The 23,678-nt window shown below is 42.6% G+C and overlaps 1 protein-coding gene across 1 annotated transcript; it reads left to right on the forward strand.

Moving 5' to 3' along the window:
- Positions 1-2,522: 2,522 nt before the first annotated feature.
- LOC135972182 (butyrophilin subfamily 1 member A1-like) lies at positions 2,523-19,256 on the forward strand. The gene is made up of 8 exons (XM_065571516.1): positions 2,523-2,642; positions 4,520-4,543; positions 6,018-6,047; positions 8,628-8,648; positions 14,315-14,335; positions 15,215-15,235; positions 17,202-17,228; positions 17,649-19,256. The coding sequence occupies exons 1-8, from the start codon at positions 2,552-2,554 to the stop codon at positions 18,176-18,178; spliced, it is 765 nt and encodes a 254-aa protein (XP_065427588.1). The 5' UTR covers positions 2,523-2,551; the 3' UTR covers positions 18,179-19,256.
- The last annotated feature ends 4,422 nt before the right edge of the window (positions 19,257-23,678 follow it).

Here is a 23,678-nt window from a genome sequence, read left to right on the forward strand (position 1 = left end):
AAAACAACATCTCCCCATACCCAATTGATAGGGTGCTCCAAGACCAGGAGCAATTTCAGCATATATTTGGTGGCATTTCCCCTGGTAAACTCTATGCTTTGGGGAAGGGCTAGGGCAAGGTTTCTTCTGACACTGACAATAATGTCAGGTACAAAGCCAGCTCTCTTTTAGACCTGATCTGCTCTAAACAGTTAGGTTGACATAAGGCAGCTTAAGTCAACCTAACTATGTCAGTATACACACTACAGCCTTACTCGACTGATGTAAGTGCCCTGCTAAACTGACATAATAACTCCACCTCCACGAGAGGCATAGGGCTGATGTCAATTTAGTTATGGTAATACAGTGCCCGTGTAGACAGTTGCGTGAAATTGACAAAAAAGTCCTCCCGCTCCCAGCCGGGCTGCTCCCCAGGCTCCCTGCTCCAAGCCAGGCTGTCCCCTCGCTCCCCGTTCCCTGCTCCCAGCCGGGCTGTTGCCCAGGCTCTTTGCTTCCCGCCCAGAGCTGATCCAGAGGTCCCAGCTCCCTGCTTCCTGCTGGGAGCCTAGCTGCACCAAGGCTCCCAGATCCCCACTGGGTGTCTGGGCGGTTGTCCCATTCACAGCGGGGAGTATGGAGGCGAGAGAACAAACAACTGTCCCACTCTTGTTGGGGAGCATGGAGCTGAGAGCACAGGGGGGCTGCTGTGCTCCCAGCGAGGAGTGCAGAGCAGAGAGCAGGGATGGGGGGTAGCTGGGCTGCCAGTGGGGAGCATGGAACTGAGAACAGGGGTGGGGGAGGACAGCTGGCAGGAAGCCAGGAGGCAGCTCTGCTCCTGGTGGGGACTGCGCAGCTAAGTGCCCGGGCGGCTGCCATGCTTCCAGCAGGGTTTGCAAAACCAGGTGGGGGGAGTAGGGGGAACCTGCTGGGCTCACAGCAGGCTGGAGAGCTGGGAGGGGGCATGTGGCAGGGACCCTGAGGTAGCTGGGCTCCTGGCAGAGAGCTGTGAGCTGAGCTAAGAACCCTCTTAGGTCAGTGGAAGAGCTCATGGTGAGGATGTGCACCACCGACCAAAGGAGGGCAGTGTGGACATGAACCACTGCAGTAATTGCTGTGGTGCCTGAAGGTTGACCTAATATAGGTCGACTTAAGTTTCTAGTGTAGACATGTCCACAGTGTCTGAGACCTAACACTGCCTCAGGGAGGCAATATCCTCTTGCTCAAATCCTTTCTTGAGTGGTGGTGGTGTGGGGTGGTGACAGCCCTTCTGGACGTTCACCAGGAGGAAGACGGAAGTGAAAAGCTGGTGCTAGAGGATGGGTGTTCCAGGAATCCCAAATACACAGGTGGAACCATAGGCCTTGATCCTGGCAATTGTTCCACACACCATCAGGGTCTGCCTGGAAGGATATGGGATTGGGGCCATAGTGCGTGGGTATCCTTAAGCGTTTTAATCAGGACTGACACACTGAACTCTTATCATGGCAAGCAAGCTACCCAGCCAGTGCCGTAACCCTAACCGTAACCCATGTCCCTTTAGAGCTTTCCTCACCTAGTGTAGACACATTTCTTTTTCTGCATGATGCAGTTTGCTAAATTGGGAAAGAGGAAGTTATAGCTACCGACCTGGGGCTAGATCCACAAAGGGGTTTAGGCACTTTAGATACCTACATCCAAAATTCAGGTCCTCAAAACCCCTCTCTACTGCCACCTGACCCTGTAATTGTCTGAAGTCCCTCAACACCTGCATTTCCATTGGAAAAATCCCCATGATGCCTACGTTTCTGCTGCTGGCATATGCAAAGCCACCTAAGTGCAGGGGACCAGGTGCCTAAGCTCACACCTAAGCCTCAGCAGGATAGTCAGACTAGGCATTGCCCACCAGAGCAGGCCTTGCACAAAATGATGCCATAAGAGGAGGTGTCACTAATGCCCTTATAGCCGTTAGCTCGCTAGTTAGACCACTCACCCCAAATGTTCGAGACCCAGATTCAACTCCCCCTTCTGCCTGACAGGAGCAGAAAGTTGACACTGGGCTGTAGCCTCCCCCACAACCCTTTTCAGGGGAGCGCCCTAACCACTGGGGTATTCTGGGATAAAGGTCACACCCCTGCTCCTCTCAGGCAGAGAAGGGACTTGAACCCAGATTTGTTAGTAAAAGGTGGTGTTTAGACCTCTAGCTCTCAGAGAGGGCTCATGACTGTCGGTCCTCAGTGGACTTCAGCCACTCCCTTCTCCTCAGCATTTCCTATTGGCTAGCTTAGGTATTCCCTTCACAGCATGCTGGCTTTTGTGTAGCCCATTCTTAAGCACCTAACTCTCCCCACGCATTGTTTAGGGAGCGTGGGTGCCTAACTCTAGATTGTACACTGCACTGGGAGGCAGGGCACCTAGAGATAAGGCATTGCAACACTGAGTTATAGTCCTTTGTGCAGCTCACTTTAAAATATATAGTAGACTTATTACCCTGGTTGGCAATTTCTATTGAATAACACTGAGATTCTGTTTAATAAACACACACTGCTCCCTATCTATGGGGCTTTAGAATTTAAAGGCTGTAGGGTTTTAGGTAATGAGTAATTGCTATTTGCATCTCCATGGGTGTTTTCATATATTATCTCTGACGTTTATTTTAGGAAACAGAAGGAGAGATCCTGAAAAAGGTAACCAATGGGGCAGATCAATGTAAAGTTTTGCCAAGTGTTTATGTTTATTCAGATATAACATATATGTGTATATATATAACAAACACAAAAGGTAAGCAGAAAAAAATAATATTTGTGGTGACTACTAATTTCCCAGATGAGTATGTAACCAGTGAATTAGTCAATCGGTTCCATACTTTTTTTGGAAATTTTAGGAAAAATCCCCTCAGCAGTTTTTGAGACATTAAAATTACATTTCCCTTCCATAGTTTAAGAACACTGATACTCCTAAAGGGTTAGATTTTGACTTAACCATGATCCTTAAGTATGGGTCAGTGCATAGCCGCTCTGTCCCAAAGCAAAGAGGAAGGGACTGGACTCAGAAAGGTACCATGTTGTGTGTTTCAATGAGACAGTTACACTCTCCCTCCCAGGAACTGTCCCAGCATAGAGAGGGAGGGAGGAAGAGACAGACACAAGAGACAATGGCCCCTGAACATGCCTGGGATCCTGGGAGCAGTAAAGAAATACAGAGTAACACAAGGTAAACAATAGACAGTGCAGGCAGAAAATGGGCAAGGCTGAAGACATCTAAGAGTAAATGCACTCTCAGTATGCAAATGAGGACACTTGATTCCGGCCCCAATGCACTACTAAGGCAACATACAATGGTTGCAGTTGAGTTAGAGGATTCCCCTGGCGTAGGCACAGCATAGCCCCATGCAGCTCTATACAGCTGTCTTTAAATTGTGATGTCAGGGGAATGCCCAAGGGTGGACTTGTAGTACATAGTCTACAGGGGATTCTAGGCTGAAATACATCCCATTGCACAGCCAATACAGCTTACTTAGGTGTACTTGAGCTACTTAGTACATACCTAGGGTCCTGGGTGGGATTGTACTCGGGTGGCTAGCCCATGCAGCCTTCCATGCTGCCTTGACTACATTGCTACTTTTAGCAAGCTGGATACATCAAAGCTAGTTCAGCTATGTCTACACATGCTGCCATTGTACCTCCTGACTGTAGTGTAGACGTACCCTTAGGCATCATGCTTGATCCTAGACAGGAGTAACTTGAGTGCAGATTTTCAAAGGTTGTGTTGGGTGCTGAACTCTTTTAAAAACCTGGCCACGGGAGGTGACACAGTAGGTCTCTCATTAATTCAGGGTCAGTTTCTGCTAAATTCCTGTCCTATTCATGACACCTTAACCTCATACACGCCAGACTACACTAGCCATGGGTGAGGACCAGATCCAACCACGAGACATTTCTGGAATAAAGAACTTTTGGAAAACAAAGAACAAGTGTTTATTACTTTGAATGTTTTGAGCCTGACCCTCAGTTTGAGAAAAGAAGAGTAGGGGGGGGGGATCTGATAACAGTCTTCAAATATGTTAAGGGCTGCTATAAAGAGGATGGTGATCAGTTGTTCTTCATGTGCACTGAAGGTAGAACAAGAAGCAATGGATTTAATCTGCAGCAAGGGAGATTTAGGTTAGATATTAGGAAAATCTTTCTAATTCTAAAACTAGTTAAGCTCTGGAATAGCTCTGGAAGGAGGTTGTGAAGTCCCCATCACTGGATGTTTTTAAGAACAGGTTGGACAAACAGCTGTCAGTGATGGTCTAGGTTTACTTGGCCCTGCCTTACTTCAGGGAATTGGACTTGCTGATCTCTCGAGGTCCATGCCAGACCCACATTTTCATGTCATTGGACCAGTTTATACCAGCTGAAGATCTGGCCCATATGTCCATAATATTAAATAGCAGAGGGATATTTCTGGGGATAATATGAAAATGCTGCAATAAATATTCGATGTAGATTGTCAGTGCTCATATGTGATATTTCTGTTAAACATTCTAACCGTCTCTGTGTTGCTTTGCTCTTTTTTGAAGGAACACTCATCAGTGCAGAAGAAGGTAGATATGATATTTCATCACTTAATTATTTAAAATCAATATGTAAAAATATGAAAACCTATTTCTTTCTCATAATAATATGTATAGTCCATTACACTTTCCATAGTTTTCTTGAAAGCAAATGCAAAATGTTTTGCTTTTCATCAGTATAAATTGGAGTTGTCAATGCAACTCATTGTATGAGACCCATCTTCATAGATATACTGTGTGATAGGCACCCTCTAATGGACAGTCTCCCATTCATGATGACCCACACTCCACCTTCCCTCCCATTCACTACTGAATAACACCCCTGGGGGCAGCTACTACAATTGCTTCCATGGAAAAACATTATTGGGAAAGCCCTGTGTATTGTTAGCTGCCTTTAGTGCTCTATCAGTGGTTCCCAAACTTTTTTCCTGCAAGCACTCCTGTGGCATCTGACTAAATTTCCTGGACCACTTTCATTTTTATACATAAGTTTCATGTTGTTGTTATTATTATTCTGTTAGGTTAATTTATTATTTTAAAATATATGTTTTGTAATTAAAATAAGAATTACAAAGGAACCAAAAATAAACAGTCAGCAATCATTACAAGTTATCACATCAGACTGATTTTAACTTTAACTTAAATTATTTTGTGGTGTTGTTCTGAATGGGCAAGTACTGGTGGTACCAAAATGCCCCCGACAGTGTGGAAATGCCCCCCAGCAGCATGACCTTTAACGCATGGTGTGTGAGAGGTAACACTGTATGAAAATGCCATTTTGAGAACAAAATGGCATCCTGCCATGCAGCAAAAGTGCCAGAATATTTTTCTGGCACATTCTGGTCCCACTGCAGTACTCCTTAAGGGACAGACCCTCACATAAACCAGGGTAGACCCCACTCATCCCAGAGGTCCGGGGAATCCACTTCTGAACCACTGCTCTATTTGACTGGTCTTTTCTGAAGAAGAAAAATCCGAAAAAAACATTATTCACCCAGCACTACTCATAAAGCTCTTGATTCATCCCAGCCACCACTAGAGGGGGATTTAGTGCACCACTGAGTAGGTGTGTGTTACATCTACCACCATAGTCTTGTAGCCACAAATAGGGTGTTGGGGGGACTTTGTCCCACTTTAGTGCCTGGTCCACTACTGCAGCATACAGACTGATTTACTGCTATAGCTCATGCTGTAAGTCCTGGTCTCAAATCTCATTCTTGGCCCATGTGGTAGTGTTGTTATGGACTACTTTTTATTTATGTTTTATTTTCATTTTATTATGAGCACACACTCCCAATAATAGAGACCTGGTCCTTTTAATTACGTGAAAAGTGCCATACATACATCCCTGTGGTAATATACAATGTTATTTTTAAATACTCATTTTTTCAAAATAAACCTCATAGAAAATAGTTTTATTTAACACATTAATAAAATATCAGGTCATTGTAATTGTTAATTAGTATTGATTATAATTATTTATTATTATTTTATTTATTGCCAGGACATAGAGTTGCTTGGAAGCAGAGTCAGGGTAAGTTCAAGTGTCTTTTATACACAGGCTATAGTATATCTTCATTTGCGAACACACAGGGCAGGACTCTGGTCTCCACAGTGTATGCACCTCATTGACAGCACATTCTGGGGTAGATCCTATTCAGCTAATCAGCAGAGTAAAAGGGTCATAGGAGATTCCCCTTTCTTCCCCCCTTGCATACAGCATGCACCAGGGGCAGGCCAGAGCTCAGCTGCTCATGGCAAATGAATGTTGAATTAATAAACAAGAGTATTCACATTTGAAACTACAGATGGCCAAAAATACCTGCATCCAAACATTTTTCAATTAAAAATGGCTTTTCAACAGAAGTGAAAATTTGTGAGAAAAGTTTTCACTTTGTCCAGATATTTTGGGATTTCTTGATGAAACATGCAAAGCCAAATTCTGTTTTCAAATGTTTTTAGGTTTATTTAGTTTTCTTCTACTTTTTTCCCCCCCCCCCCTCCCTTTCTGAGGGAGACAAAGTGGGGGAAAACCAACATTTTTCCTCTCTTTTCAATCTTCTTCTGTTTGAAAATTCCACTAAAAATTCAAACAAAACAATGAAATTTTCAAAGAAAAGAATTACCATTTTTGACTAGCTCTGCTGGAAACCTGATTATAAGGAGAACAAGCAAACAAACAAAAAAAAGTACTGCAGCACTGGAATTCTTGTTCTTTTAGGATGAAGTGCACCCTATGAATAGTATCTGGATTAAACCTTCCACAATGGGTCAGCACTGACAAAAAGTAGATGGTGCTAGCCAGAAGTGCATCCTCAGTGCAGCCTCCATCAGCCTGGCTTCTGTACAGTGCCATACACAAACTAAAACTGCCCCCCAAAGGATAATGCATTGGTGAAATTACCAGTGAAAATGCCTAAGGGTGAATTTTCCAGTAGCAAAAATGGTCCAGATCTTTGGATGGCTATGCCTAGGAATATCAAGTAGCAATTGACAGGTGATAATACTGCTGTATACAAGCACTGTTTAGACCATTACTGGACACTGTGTCCAGTTCTGGTGTCCAAAGAATGTTGAAAAAAAGAACAACTTTAAAACGTTTTGTGTCCCATCACATCATAAAATGTGAAATCTGGCCAAGCTAAATTTGATGGGAGACTGCTCTGCCATGTGTGAGAATGGGACTCAGTCTCTCTTGTCCTTAGGCCGCATGATGCAAAGGGGCAGCGTCTCTTCAGAAGGGAGTGCCCCATGTTCCTTTAATCTCTATAGCCCAGATGTGAAAGACACTGAAGCAGATGCTTTACCTTACTTACAGGCATAGTTCCATTGAAGAAGTCAAACATGTGCTGTAAACTAAAGAGGTGCTTTAGTTTCTTTGCTGACCTGAGGCTGTAGCTAGTAAGAAATAGAGCTGATTGTTTTGGACTCAGTTTAGTTATGGGCCGTGTCTGAGCCAATCTCTGCCACATTCAGGGTTTGCTTTCTGAAGAGAAAAATAGATTTAAAATTTTCCCTCATTGATTTTTAGCATCAGAGAGAGTTGATAAGAAAAAGTTGAAAAGATCAGTGCTACAGCCCTATTCCTGCTCTCATTGTGTGAAAAATCTCCCCTGTGGAATGGGTTATTCATCACTTAAATCCCAGCTAGCCCTTCAAAATAGGGTATAGGTGTGTACCTTGTGCTGTACAGGTCTAGTCTTTCTCTCTCTCTCCAGGAATGAATTTTACCCTAAATCAGTCATAACACATATGTGAATATAGGAGGAATGAGGCGCTGACAATGTGTCATCAATTATATGATTTGCAATGTTTTGGGGGACAAGAACCATGAATACAAGAGAGATTGATGATTGTCAGTGTGTTGATGAAAAGAGACTAGCAGATGGGAGTGATGGGTTGTGAGAGCAGTTGCCATGAGAAGACAAGGAGTCTGTATAGTTTCCATGCTAAGAGAAGGTTTGGGATTTCCTCCCTCATGGGGTGAGGTTTATTCAGAAGCCTGTGATGGCTGGCAGATGAGTCTGGTTGGATACTGAGCATGGGGATAGCAGTTGGGATTGTGTGACTGTGGAATATGTGGGGTGTTTCATATTGAAGGCTTTGGAAGAGGTTAAAATTTAATATTTGTGAGTATTTATTGACCCATTAAACACACAGAAATACAAATGACTGCAATAAAAGATAACAACCAAAGCAGAAAAAAGTAACTTTGAATTGGTTCTTCTTCAATACAGTTCTGTTAAATTGACTATACTAGTAAAACATCTATAAAGAGCTGTGCGAGGCTCACTGTTAGACGTATGGGAGCAAAACTATTTTTTCCCCTAATAATTTTTTAATTAATCTCACGTCTTGAGTTTGGACTCCAGAAAGAAGCAGTGTGTAGCATCTCTAAAGCAGTGACAATATTTAGAATTTCCTTTATTGCAGTGATGAGATTTACTGAGGTGTTTTACAGTAGAGGGATGAATATGGTTTGGACTCTTGCAATATAATTGGTGGGATGTATCGTATTAGAAACTTTTGGGGAGAGATGTAATATCTGCTAGCTAACCCAACTGAAATTCACAAGGTGTGTGAATTAAAAGAATATATTTTTTTTGCTTTGCAGATGAATTCCAAGTAGAACTGAGTAAGTGTGTGTCAATTCTTTGAATGTAAAAGTTAATTCAATTCCATGGTGAAAAGGTGATGCAAATAGAAATAAAATTCTCACACTTAGAAATAAGGAAACTGAAGGATCTTTGTTGTTGTTAAATGTTATTTTGATAAAATTTGCTAGGATGGACAGATGAATGCTGCAGATCAATTCCTGCTCCCATTGGGTGAAAGTCTCTCCTATGCAATGGGTCATGTGTCACTTATATCCCACACATCCCTTCAAAATAGGGAGTATCTGAGTATCTTGTGCTGCAGATTCCTAGCACTTGCTCGCTATGCAGGGATGAATTTCACCCCAAATAAGTCCTTACATGTTCGTGAATATAAAGGGAGTTAGGCCCTGACAATGTGTCTCTAAATATGGGACTTGGAATTTGCCATTGATGTCAATAATGGCAGTAGGAACATGTCCTGTGAGATAGTGACTGTGTGTGGGTATCCCACACTCAAAATTTGAAATATTCTATTACCCTTGCTGATTTTTTGGTATATCAATTGTGTCTTCACCACCACCATCCTCCAGCCCCTTCTTGAGGTCTGGGGAGGGCAAGACACACGCTTCTGCAAAGCTTGAGGACTGTGGGATCTCCTCCAATGCCTGTCACACTGGCAAGGCCTGAGGGGTGCACCTCCATGTCTTTGAGGGCTGGTAGAGAGGGAATCTCTTCACTTCCACTCCTGACCTAAGGGGCTTGATGGAGCTAGAGAGGGGAGAGGAGTAGCAGAGCCAACATGAATTGGTGCTGTGATGGGTTCAGTCACAGAGACCCCTTTGGGACTGTCACCTGATGTGCAGAGATTACCTCTGAGCCCATTTTCCCTGCCAGCTTGGGACTCCAGAACCCTGCCTTTTTGAGCCAGGCATGCTAGCCTGCTGCAACACAGACCCAGGGTTTTGATCACGCCCCCAAAACTGCAGGCTTTAGGTGAAAACATCTCAGCAGGTTCTCTGCCTCCAGCACCCAGACATCCAGCTCCCAATGCGATCCAAACCCCACATAAATCCATTTTACTCTGTATAAAGCTTATGCAGGGTAAACTCATGAATTGTCCGCCCTCTATAACACTGATAGAGAGAGATGCACAACTGTTTGCTCCCTCAGATATTAATCACTTACTCTGGGTTCATTAATAAATAACAATGATTTTATTAAGTATAAAAAGTAGGATTTAAGTGGTTTCAAGTAATAACAGGCAGAACAAAGTAAGTCACTAAGCAAAATAAAGCAAAAACACGCAAATCTAAGCCTAATACATTAAGAAATTGATCACACGTAATATCTCACCCTTAGAGATGTTCCAATAAGCTTCTTTCACAGACTAGACTCTTTCCTAGTCTGGGCCCAATCCTTTCCCCTGGTAGAGTCCTTGTTAGTTCCAGCAACCATCTCAGGTGGTAACTAGGGATTTTCTCATAACTGTCCACCTCCTTTGTTCTGCTCCACCCCCTTTTATAGCTTTGGCACAAGGCAGGAAACTTTTGTCTCTCTGGGTCCCCACCCCTCCTTCTAAATGGAAAAGTACCAGATTTAAGATGGATTTTAGTATCATGTAACATGGTCACATGTGCTCTGAGACCCAAGCCTCCATTCTTTTGGCCTGGCCTACATGTACAGAGGAAGTAAACAGAGCCATTTACAGTTCATTGATTCTGAAGCATCCTTAATGGCTTCCATTCAATATGTTTCAGTAATACCAGTTTATAGCTTATTTTCCTAACTCCGGACATAGAAATAATACATGCAAACAAATAGGATGAACACACTGAGTAGATTATAGGCTTTCTAATGACACCGTACAATGGGTATTTAGCATAAAGCATATTCCAGTTATGTCATATTCATAAGCATACTTCCATAAAGCATATGGAGTGCAATGTCACAGGTGCCTTCAAATTTTATTTTAAATAGGTTTATATAAAAAAAGTTTTAAATTTAAATGTTTAAAAATCTGATTTAAATTAAAGAAGTCTGATTTTGTAATAAAATCATTGATTTTTATCCACCTTGGGGGCCTTAGTTGTTCATTTAATATTTGCTTCCATCTGTTTCTTTCTTATGGGAAGATTTTTTTTAAAGTATCAAAGAAATTGTTCAAAATATTTTTGGTTTAGAGTGTAGGAAACATTTAACATATACCTGACATTAAAAAAGAGAAAACAAGCAAACAAACAAAAATACATTTGTAAATAAAAAAATAGCTTGTTTTTAGGATATCAAACTCCTCATACAGATTTTGAAATGTATTAAAAGCCCATTGCCATCGGTGGTGGGTGAACCCCCCCTTCGGGATGTTTTAAAAAACTCAAACCTTCGTTTATGAAAAGCTTTTTGATTCATTGTTTCAGTAAACAGAATACTATTTCCCAATCAGTTTCAGTTATGAAGAATCAACATTTTTCAGATAAAGACCGTTTCTTTGAAAACATTCCCAATCAGCTCTAATATCCAGTCTGACATTGTCAAATTTCAACTTCCATTGGATCATGTTATGTCTTTCTCTGCTAATGGGCTCTTCAATCTAGCAGAGGAAGGTATAACACGATCTAGGGTTACAAGCTGAAGCTAGACAAATTCAGACTGGAAATAATTAGTAAATTTTTAATGGTCAGGGTAATTAACCATTGGAAAAATTTACCAAGGGTCTCTAGGAATTACTTTGAATCATAGAATCATAGAATATCAGGGTTGGAAGGGACCTCAGGAGGTCATCTAGGCCAATCCCCTGCTCAAAGCAAGACCAAATCCCAACTAAATCATCCCAGCCAGGGCTTTGTCAAGCCTGACCTTAAAAACCTCTATGGAAGGAGATTCCACCACCTCCCTAGGTAATCCATTCTAGTGCTTCACCACCCTCCTAGTGAAAAAGTTGTTCCTAATAGCCAACCTAAACTTCCCCCACTGCAACTTGAGACCATTACTCCTTGTTCTGTCATCTGCCATCACTGAGAAGAGTCTAGATCCATCCTCTTTGGAACCCCCCTTCAGGTAGTTGAAGGCTGCTATCAAATCCTCCCTCATTCTTCCCTTCTGCAGACTAAACGATCCCAATTCCCTCAGCCTCTCCTCATAAATCATGTGCTCCAGCCCCCTAATCATTTTTGTTGCCCTCCGCTGGTCTCTTTGCAATTTTTTCACATCCTTGTAGTGTGGGACCCAAAACTGGACACAGTACTCCAGATGAGGCCTCACCAATGTTGAATAGAGGGGAACGATCACGTCCCTCAATCTGCTGGCAATACCCCTACTTATATAGCCCAAAATACCGTTAGCCTTCTTGGCAACAAGGGCACACTATTGACTCATATCCAGCTTCTCGTCCACTGTAACCCCTAGGTCCTTTTCTGCAGAACTGCTGCCTAGCCATTCGGTCCCTGGTCTGTAGCAGTACATGGGATTCTTCCGTCCAAAGCGCAGGACTCTGCACTTGTCCTTGTTGAACCTCATCAGATTCCTTTTGGCCCAATCCTCTAATTTGTCTAGGTCCCTCTGTATGCTATCCCTACCTCCAGCATATCAACCACTCCTCCCAGTTTAGTGTCATCTGCAAACTTGCTGAGGGTGCAGTCCACACCATCCTCCAGATCATTAATGATGATATTGAACAAAACCGGCCCCAGGACCGACTCTTGGGGCACTCCGCTTGATACTGGCTGCCAACTAGACATGGAGCCATTGATCACTCCCCGTTGAGCGCAACGATCTAGCCAGCTTTCTATCCACCTTATAGTCCATTCATCCAGCCCATACTTCTTTAACTTGCTGGTGAGAATATTGTGGGAAACCGTATCAAAAGCTTTCCTAAAGTCAAGGAATAACACATACACTGCTTTCCCCTCATCCACAGAGTAAGTTAGTTTTTCATAGAAGTCAATTAGGTTAGTCAGGCATGACTTGCCCTTGGTGAATCCATGCTGACTGTTCCTGATCACTTTCCTCTCTTCTAAGAATTAATTCCTTGGGGACCTGCTCCATGATTTTTCCATGGACTGAGGTGAGGCTGACTGGCCTGTAATTTCCCGGATCCTCCTTCTTCCCTTTTTTAAAGATGGGCACTACATTAGCCCTTTTCCAGTCATCCAGGACCTCCCCCAATCACCATGAATTTTCAAAGATAATGGCCAATAGCTCTGCGATCACCTCTGCCAACTCTTTTAACACCCTCAGATGCAGCGCATCCGGCCCCATGGATTTGTTCTCATCCAGCTTTTCTAAATAGTCCCAAACCACTTCTTTCTCCACAGAGGGTTGGTCACCTCCTCCCCCAGCTGTGCTGACCAGTGCAGCAGTCTGGGAGCTGACCTTTTTGTGAAGACAGAGGCAAAACAAGGATTGAGTACATTAGCTTTTTCCACATCCTCTGTCACTAGGTTGCCTCCCTCTTTCAGTAAGGGGCCCACACTTTCCTTGGCTTTCTTCTTGTTGCTAACATACCTGAAGAAACCCTTCTTGTTACTCTTAACATCTCTTGCTAGCTGCAACTCCAAGTGTGGTTTGGCCTTCCTGATTTCACTCCTGCATGCCTGAGCAATATTTTTATACTCCTCTCTGGTCATTTGTCCAGTCTTCCACTTCTTGTAAGCTTCTTTTTTGTGTTTAAGATCCGCAAGGATTTCACTGTTAAGCCAAGCTGGTTGCCTGCCATATTTACTATTCTTTCTACACATCGGGATGGTTTGTTCCTGTAACCTCATTAGGGATTCTTTAAAATACAGCCAGCTCTCCTGGACTCCTTTCCCTCTCATGTTATTCTCCCAGGGGATTCTGTCCAAGAGTTCCCTGAGGGGGTCAAAGTCTGCTTTTCTGAAGTCCAGGGTCCATATTCTGCTGCTCTCCTTTCTTCCTTGTGTCAGGATCCTGCACTCGACCATCTCATAGTCACTGCCTCCCAGGTTCCCATCCCCTTTTGCTTCCCCTACTAATTCTTCCTGGTTTGTTTGCAGCAGGGCAAGAAGAGCTCTACCCCTAGTTGGTTCCTCCAGCACTTGCACTGGGAAATTGTCCCCTACACTTTCCAAAAACTTCCTGGATTGTCTGTGCACCGCTGTATTGCTCTCCCAGCAGATATCAGGGTGATTGAAGTCTCCCATGAGAACCAGGGCCTGAACTTCAGTTAGTTGCTGGAAGAAAGCCTCGTCCACCTCATCCCACTGGTCTGGTGGTCTATAGCAGAGTCCCACCACGACATCACCCTTGTTGCTCACACTTCTAAACTTAATCCAGAGACTCTTAGGTTTTTCTGCAGTTTCATACCGGAGCTCTGAGCAGTCATACTGCTCTCTTACATACAGTGCAACTCCCCCACCTTTTCTGCCCTGCCTGTACTTCCTGAACAGTTTATATCCATCCATGACAGTAGTCCAGGCACTTTGGGGGAGTTCTGTGGCCTATCTTATCCCAGAATTCAGGATATATAATCACAATGGTCTCTTCTGGCATTGGAATCTAGGAATCTGCCGTGGTATACAAATACCATTGGATTTGATTCTTGCATTTTGCTATTTCTGTACTTACAATGTTTAATAAATTACCAAACATTGTCTTCATTTTGGTTATTACTTTACTTCTGTGTACTATGGAGACAAAATTGGAAGTACAGGGTTAAAAACATGGTTTTCGTTTTCTTTTTGTTTTTCAGGAAGTCTCCAGAATCAAAAAGGTTCATTTCCATTGACTTCTGTTGCTTGGAGGATGTCTGGTTGTGTAATATTTGAGGGAGATGTTTTGGGGGATAAGAACTGTGAATACAAGAGAGATTGATGATTGTCAGTGTGTTGATGAAAAGAGATTAGCAGATGGGAGTGATGGGTTGTGAGAACAGTCTCCATGAGAAGACAAGGAGTCTGTAGCGTTTCCTGAGAGACTCATGCTGAGAGAAGGTTTGGGATTTTCTCTTCATGGGGTGAGGTTTATTCAGAGGCCCTTGATGGCTGGCAGATGAGTCTGGTTGGATACTGAGCATGGGGATAGCAGTTGGGAGTGTGTGACAGTGTAATATGTGGGGTGTTTCATATTGAAGGCTTCGGAAGTGGTTAGAATGTAATATTTGTGTGTATTTGTTAACCCATTACACACACACACACACACACACACACACACAAATGAGTGCAAGAAAAGATGACTACCAAAGCAGCAAAACGTAACTTTGTATTGGTTCTTCTTCAATAGAGTTCTATTAAACTGACTATACTAGTAAAACATTATAAAGAGCTGTGCAGGGCTCACTGTTAGAAGTTTGGGAGCAAAACTATTTTTTCCCCTAATAATCTTTTAATTAATCTCATGTCTTGTTTTTGGACTCCAGAAAAAGGCAGTGAGTAGCATCTCTAAAGCAGTGAAAATATTCCGAATTTCCTTTATTGCGGTGACAGGATTTATCAACGTGTTTTACAGTAGGGGGATGAGTATGGTTTGGACTCTTGCAACATAATTGCTGTGAGGTATCAAATTAGAAGCTTTTTGGGAGAGGCGTAATATCTGCTAGTTAGCCCAACTGAAATTCACAAGGTGTGTGCATTAATTTTTTTTTTCTTTGCAGATGAACTCCAAAGAGAACTGAGTAAGTGTGTGTTGATTCTTTGAATGTAAAATTTAATTCAATTCCATGGTGGAACAGTGATACAAATAGAAATGAAGTTCTCACAGTTAGAACATAAGAACGGCCGTACCGGGTCAGACCAAAGGTCCATCTAGCCTAGTATCCTGTCTACCGACAGTGGCCAAAGCCAGGTGCCCCAGAGGGAGTGGAACTAACAGGCAATGATCAAGTGATCTCTCTCCTGCCATCCATCTCCACCCTCTGACAAACAGAGTCTAGGGACACCATTGTTTACCCATCCTGGCTAATAGCCATTAATGGAATAAGGGAACTAAAGGATCTTTGTTGTTGTTAAATATTATTTTATTAAAATTTGCTAGGATGGAGAGATGAATGTTGCAGATCAATTCCTGTTCCCATTTGGTGAAAGTCTCTCCTATGCAATGAGCCATGTGTCACTTATATCCCACACATCCCTTCAAAATAGGGAGCATCTGAGTATCTTGTGCTGCAGAATCCTAGCACTTGCTTGCTGTGCAGGGATGAATTTCACCCCAAATAAGTCCTTACATGTCTGTGAATATAGAGGGAGTTAGGCCTTGACAATGTGTCTCTAAATATGTGACTTGGAATTTGCCATTGATGTCAATAATGGCAGTAGGAACATGTCCTGTGAGATAGTGACTGTGTATGGGTGTCCCACACTCAAAATTTGAAATATTCTATTACCCTTGCTGATTTTTTTGGTATATCAATTGTATCTTCTCCACCACCACTCTCCTGGCCCCCTGAGGTCTGGGGAGGGTAAGACACACACTCCTGCAAAGCTTGAAGAGTGTGGGATCCCGTCCAATCCCTCTCACACTGGCCACGCCTGAGAGGTGCACCTATATTTCTTTGGGGGCTGGTAGAGAGGGAATCTCTTCACTTCCACTCCTGACCTAAGGGCCTTGATGGAGATAGAGAGAGGATAGGAGTAGCAGAGACCACATGGATTGGTGCCTTCCTTGCAGGCATAGTAATAAAAGGGCTGAGGACTTCAGGAGCACTCCCGCCTTTTTCGTACAGTGAGATGGGAACACAGAAGCCTTCTTCATTTGCTGAGGAAAGAGGTTGTCTGTCAGTATGTGCAGATGCTCTGATGGGCTGTAAGCCAAAGGAGTTGGGCAGGTAGCCAGTCAGAGTGGGGTTACCATATAGAAACATCTGAAAACTGGTGGATTATGGGGAAATCCCATAGACCTGGCAAATTAGAGGTCATCTGAAATCCCACAGAGCTGGCAGGTCTGAGTTAATTTGACTTTGAACGGTGTCACCCAGTTGAAATATCAGTAAGTACAGGTACAACATCATCACACAAACATCTGATTACCTTGGTTATCTTTGTGCAATGATATTTTTCTATCTTATCCATTCTCCTCCCTCACAACTCTTAACATACTCCCCTCTAGGTTACTTGGAGGGAGCAGGGCTTTCTCTTGTATTCCTCTCCTCCTATCTCCCTTGCTGCTGTAGCCCATTTTCCTCTCTCTCATAGCAGGGAAGACAGCTGGTCCAGGTAGAGACAATGCTGTTCCCCACATTCCCAGCATCACCACACATATTTTCTTGTGGTCTGCTGCCTCTGCTTGAGATTGAGGTATGAGTGAAGGATGGAACAGACCTGGTGACTCCATGAGAGCCACATATGGGTCCCAAAAGTGTAAAATAACCACAGTGTGTGTACCATTAATGTGCTTTACTTTCCCTTTTCTATACAAGTGCGTCACTCTGTATTGTGTCTGACGATCTCAGTTATCTGCAGTGTAGTTATAGCAATGTCGGTCCCAGAATATTAGAGAGATGAGGTGGGTGAAGTTGGTCCAATAAAAGATATTACCTTTGATAGTTATCATCAACCTGGGATATTTCTGCTGCCAAAAGGAGGAAAATAGGTAATAGATGCTCTTTTGAATTGAATGTCTGTTGTTTCTCACTTTCATTTCAGATTGGAAAAGGACTTACAAGTATGCAGGTAACAGAATACACACCTATCCTGGTAATCAGAAATCATCCTCATAATTAAAAAAACCTTAGAAACAGAACATATTGCTATCATGGAGATAACAACTGGAGCTTTACTCCATTTCCTCTCAGGCCTTACTCATTCTGTTCTTTCTACCAGTATAACTTATATCAGAATCTGGCACAATACATTTGAGTAGCAATAAGATAAACATTTCAGGACCCCTCCCATTTCTCAGTACAGTTCAATCAAATATCACATCTTTAAATATGTCACTAACCACATTGCCAGAATGGAACAAAACCCGATATCAATCGGAGTTTTGCCTGACTAAGGACAGGAGGAATTGGCACAAAAGCCATATCTCCCAAGTTTCAGTTTATGCTTTCATGAGACAAAGTTTTCTTGAATCCAAATCTCTCTTTGCAGATAACATCACTCTTGATGCAGGCACAGCCCACCCCAACCTCTCAATTGCTGGGGATCATAAGAGTTTAAAACACGAAGCCCAACCTCAGAAAGTTCCACCAAATCCAGAGAGGTTCGATTCAACTGTCTGTGTGTTGGCCTCTGAAGGATTCTCCTCTGGAAAGCACTACTGGGAGGTGGATGTTGTGAGCAGCTCTGACTGGGACCTGGGAGTGGCCAGAAAATCCATAGAGAGAAAAGGAAAACTTTCCCTGTCCCCTAAAGATGGATTCTGGGCTCTGGGTTTCAGTGGGAGAGATTATTGGGCAAAAACAGATCCATGGACCCGGGTCATGGTGCAGAAAAAGCCCAAGAAAATTGGAATTTACCTTAGTTACCAAGAGAAGCAGGTGACCTTTTTCAATGTAACTGACATGTCTGTGTTGTTCACATTTTATGATTGTTCATTCTCAGGAGAGGTGTATCCATTCTTTAAAAATTCCCACAAAGAAACAGCAATGAGAATTTGTCCTATAAGAGAAGATGAATGAGCTTAATGTGGCACTGCCACTCACTTATCCCATTGTATCTATGAAATCAACTTTCCCATCAATGAATTCAAATTACACTTTGTCTCTATATTATCCATTGTGCCATCTCTAAAACAGCACTGTTACTCAATTTATGGTTATGAACCTATAGCATCAAATTTCATTCCAATAAAATTTGAACTGTAGTTTTTACTCTGTACTTTGTGAGCTGCCATTTAATTACTTGCTTTCAACCACAAATGATCTCGTTTGTCACTTCTGACAAATATTATTATTTGACTAGGCTGTTAAGGAAAAGAGATCTTCATGTTGCAGATCTTCAAGAGAAATCAGTACGAACCTTAGGTTTTCAAGATTTCAATATTTTCAAGAGCTCAGCTGCCCTTTACCCAGCATGAAGAGCTTCTTAGAAAACCCGAGAATAACTGTCACAGTGGGAGCTGCAGGGTGGATATTAATGGGAAAAAAACCCATCCTGCCTCACACAGTCATCTTTATCTCAGAGACACACCATCACCAAATGTATAGCATAACAAATTAATGGCTTGTCACTGGGCTGTGTACCACAAGCAAGGTAAGGGAATATAAAATAATTCCCATCTCTCTACACAGCCACACAAGATTTACTGTTATAGTTACAAGGCAGATGAACCACGGATCCTTTCTAGTCCCTCTGAGAGCTCCCACCCTGAGGTCTCTTGACCTTACCTGTCTCAGCGTGGAATCTCATGAGTCTTCAACTCTTACACGGGCATCTAACTATAGTAACCTGGTCATACCATCCACTTACCATCTGTCAGTCCCATCTCAGATTGCCTGCTTTCCTTTCAGGAAACGGTGACCAATGATGACCAAAAGCCTTTTAAAATTCTATGTATTTTTATTTTGCAGTTGTGTAGTATATAGAGTAATATCCCTTTAAATCATCTATGAGCTCTCTCTTTGTGTGTTCACCTTAGTCTCTGAATTGGAAACTGACGGAAACCAGTCAGTGCAGCAATATGTATGGACCTAGGCCATGCAAGCTTGTGTATATTTGGAAAACTCATTTCTTTGGAATAAATTTGTTCCTTTGAAATATTTGGAGCCTGTGTTGTTTCTTCATATTGTTTTGGCTTTGTAAAGAGCAGATGACATAATGATTGGTAACCAGGAGGGAAGCCCAATCCCAGAGTACAGTGGAACAGAGAATAACTGCAGAGTCCAAAACTAAAAGGAAACTGCAGCCACTTGGACCGTGAGAAAACTGATCATTCCAAAAAAAAAAAAAAAAAAAGGTTTATAAAAGTCTGGCTGTTTGGGGAAAATTGCTTTGTTTGATAGGTGGGACGGCCCTGCATTGAGCTGTGATGAGAGACAGGAACACATTATGATAGCTAATGGTATCAGTTTTGAACAAAAAGTGTCAGTTTTACTGAGTGTAATGAGAACTAAAGCCTACAACATGCCGGGTACTCTGACAGCTCCTGTTGAAGCAGCAGACAGAGCATTTGCTGAGATTGTGGAAATTCTCCAAAATCACCTCTTGCCAAAGCCACTGGCGATTGCAGAGCGTTTCTGATTTTATAAATGAAATAAAAAAGAAAATGAAACAATCCATGAATCTGTGGCTGATTTAAGGATATTAACAGAATATGGCCAGTTTCAGGAGAATTTAAATTATGTAATTGTGTAATAAGGAAAATGAAGGAATCCAAAACAAATTATTGACTGAGGCTGATTGGACCCTACAGCTTGTGCTAGAACTTGCTGTATCAATGGAAACTGCTACTGAAGATGCCATGGAGCTGCAACCACATCATGTGATCTGCGCAATAAACAAACTGGCAGTAGAGTGGAAACACAACATGGACAGTGTTAACACAAAGTCTGGGTGCTTTCTTTTGGAAAAGAGTCTCACAGTGCAACTGACTGTTGGTTTAAGGAACAGTAGAAACTGCAACAAACTGAGGCTCATGCAGTAATATGGAGGTCCGTGAACAATGCACAATGATTACAACACAAGGGCACTATTCCAGAGGATTTCGGATGCATCAGCATGCAGGTGACAACATGGTGCCCACTGAGAATGTTATAACATCTCTATGATTCTTTAGTTTAGAAGACAATAAATGACTAGATAGTAAAGGCACTGGTGTTAGTTGGGCATGGAAGCTGGTGATTAAGAACACCATGGACACCTCCCAAGGTACCCGTGAGGCTGTCTGACTGTGGGCTTTAGAGCAAACAAGGCGAAATATGGTATTTATAGATTCAGTTGTGTACGGCAGGCACACCATTGATAGAGATGGTTTGTGTTAATCACAGCACACAGTGGAAGCTGTCCTTGTGGCACCTGAAGCACAACATGTGTTATAATTGTGGCCCTTTGTGGGGATGGACAGTTATGATTGTCACAGGCAGGACAAATGCACCTGTATTTCCCCTCAGCAGCCCAGCAAAGGCACCCAATCTCAGGCTTCCAGCTGCCTATCCACATCTCTCTGTCCCTTCTCACCAGGTTATTTCCAAGCTGCACAGTTCCCTGCCTTCCCTGTGTATTTCCCAGGATAGAGAGATGGCCCAGGAACACCTGCTTTCTTTCTTTTCTGAAACAGCTATAGGGTGTAACTGCCACAGTTATAAGGTATCACACAGCACGTTGTATACAAGCCTCCTTTATCCTTAATATAAAAAGTGTTACAGAGAAAACACATTAAAAACAATAAAATAACTTACACACGTGCTAATAAGCTTATCAGCGTTCAACCTCAATTCCAGCATGGATTCTGGCAGTAGCGATCCTTTAAACCCTCACCCAAGTGGATTCCGTTGTGGTAACAAGTTCATCACAGCTTCAGCCCCTCAGTCTTATGTCGCTGCATTATTCCAAGTCCTTTCAATTGTTGGGATTTTGTGGTTCCCAATGAGACAGATGCTGGGCAGAATCAAGGGACTTTGATTCGATATGATGCAATTCAATTCGACGCGATTCGATTAAATTCAACAAGGCTTTATTCAATGTGCACAAAGGGAGAGCCCCTGCTACAGAAATCAGGCAGAGTCCCTCCAGCATGGAGCCCCTCCCATTGCTATTTTATAGCACTTGGCACTTACATAACAAGTTACAAGTTACATAACACAAACCTCTAACCAATCATATTTAAGGATTTGCTCATCACATGCTTATACTTCTCCACTCCACATGCTGAGCTCACACCGTTCCCCTTGGCCTTCTCTAGAATGTTCCTAGGGTGGTGAGCCACAGCATGCTTCCTTATGCATAAGCACCCTGCAAACCACATTTTATCCAAAATGAACACAAGCATACCCTTCACAATCCTTTCTTAAAGATTGAGGCAGTCAATGGGCTAGAGGTCCTGTCCATGTTCAGGATCAGGGAAAAAGTACCCAGTCTAAACAGGTTATTTATCCAAAAAAATTTCTTTGTCTGTTGGTCCCTGGACATCCAGTTTGAACTAGTCTATGCACACCTCCCCAGTGGGGTGGCTTCAATGGCTGACCTCAGAGGGGAAAATGTGTATTTCCAGCACCCCAAGGGATTTCCTAGGAAATCCACTTCACACGCACTGTTCCAGAAAGTCCTTTGAAGTTCCACACAATCCCAGAATACTGTATAAATATTTGCATTGTTATTGCAATAAACTGCAGAGATAAAAAATTTCATTCAACAATGTTCATGTTAATTTGATAAAGTTCAATCTGGATATTACGGGAAATTTTCAGCCTGCCACAATTACCATAGGTTCTTGCCTAACACAGAGTTACATCCTCCACATGAAATGTTGGACAAGAATGGTGCTGGCCCACACACTATGTGGGATGGGATCAAGAAGTTGTATCCTCCTAAAGAGTCCTTACAAATGCCTCTTTGATGTTTACTATGCTTCCCCATATACATAGGAGCAGTGATTTCAAATGTGTTGGAATATCACAATGGAAGACCTATTGCATTTGCTTCTAGATCTCTCACCTCTGTAGAATGTAAATATTCTCAAAGTGATAGAGAAGCTGTGAATTTAGTCAGGGTAGGCTTTGTGAGCCAGGGTAGTAGAGGATAGGCTGAGTTACCCTAAATAACAGCTACACAGTCATCTCCTTTGGCATCTGTGACAGGTTGGATCACAGAAACCCCTTTGGGAGCTGCCACCTGATGTGCTCAGACTGCCTCTGAGCCCGTTTTCCCTGCCAGCTTGGGACTTCAGTGTCCTGCCTGGTTTTGAGCCAGACGCTAGCCTGCTACAAACACAGAACCAGGTCTGAACCACATCCCCCAAAAGCAGCAGGCTTAACTGAAAACAGCTTAAGAAGTGCTCCTGTCTCCAGCACTCAGATACCCAGCTCCCAATGGGGTCCAAACCCCAAATAAATCTGTTTTACCCTGTATAAAGCTTATACAGGGTAAACTCAAATTGTTTGCCCTCTATAACACTGATAGAGAGATATGCACAGCTACCCCCCCCCCCCCCAGGTATTAATACATACTCTGGGTTACTTAAGTAAAAAGTGATTTTATTAAATACAAAAAGTAGGATTTAAGTGGTTTCAAGTAATAAGAGACAGAACAAAGTGAATTACCAAGTGAAATAAAATAAAACACACAAGTCTAAGACTAATACAGTAGAAATCTGAATACAGATAAAATCTCACCCTCAGAGATGTTTCAATAAGCTTCTTTCACAGACTGGATGCTTCCTAGTCTGGGCCCAATCCTGTCCCCTGGTACAGTCTTTGTTCCAGCTCAGGTGGCAACTAGGGGATTTCTCATGACTGCAGCCCTCTTTGTGCTGTTTCACCCCCTTATTTATCTTTTGCATAAGGCAGGAATCCTTTGTCCCTCTCTGGGCTCCCACCCTCCTTCTAAATGGAAAAGCACCAGACTCCAAGGAGAAACTGCTGAACTTGAATTAATTTGCAAACTAGATACCTTTATTTTGGGCTTGAATAGAGACTGGGAGTGGCTGGGTCATTACACAAATTGAATCTATTTCCCCATGTTAAGTATCCTCACACCTGCTTGTCAACTGTCTGAAATGGGCCTTCCTGATTATCAATACAAAAGTTTTTTTTTTATCCTGCTGATAATAACTCATCTTAATTAATTAGCCTCTTAGAGTTGGTATGGCAACTTCCACCTTTTCATGTTCTCTGTGTATATATCTTCTTACTATATGTTCCATTCTATGCATCTGATGAAGTGAGCTGTAGCCCACGAAAGCTTATGCTCAAATAAATTTGTTCGTCTCTAAGGTGCCACAAGTACTCCTGTTCTTTTTGCAGGTTAAAGATGGATTCCAGTTCAGGTGACATGATCACATGTCACTGTAAGACTTCATTACCCACTTGCCAGCACACATGTATACAGGAAGACTTACAAGTAAACAGCCATTTAGAACCAATTGTCCTGGTTAATGGGAGCCATCAAGATTCCAAGCTACCAGGAATGGCCCACATTTTGCATAATTACAATAGGATCTCAGAGTTATACTTAATATTTCTA

This window comes from Chrysemys picta, chromosome 17 (assembly GCF_011386835.1).
Source record: "Chrysemys picta bellii isolate R12L10 chromosome 17, ASM1138683v2, whole genome shotgun sequence".
In the NCBI taxonomy this organism is placed as follows: domain Eukaryota; kingdom Metazoa; phylum Chordata; order Testudines; family Emydidae; genus Chrysemys; species Chrysemys picta.

Bases quoted from the DNA above. Each gene is read 5' to 3' on its own strand.
- LOC135972182 (XM_065571516.1), top strand. From the start codon at position 2,552: ATGAGTAATTGCTATTTGCATCTCCATGGGTGTTTTCATATATTATCT. The intron at 4,544-6,017 runs GTAGATATGATA...ATTTATTGCCAG, and splicing joins ACTCATCAGTGCAGAAGAAG to GACATAGAGTTGCTTGGAAG. The intron at 14,336-15,214 runs GTTCATTTCCAT...TTTTCTTTGCAG, and splicing joins AAGTCTCCAGAATCAAAAAG to ATGAACTCCAAAGAGAACTG.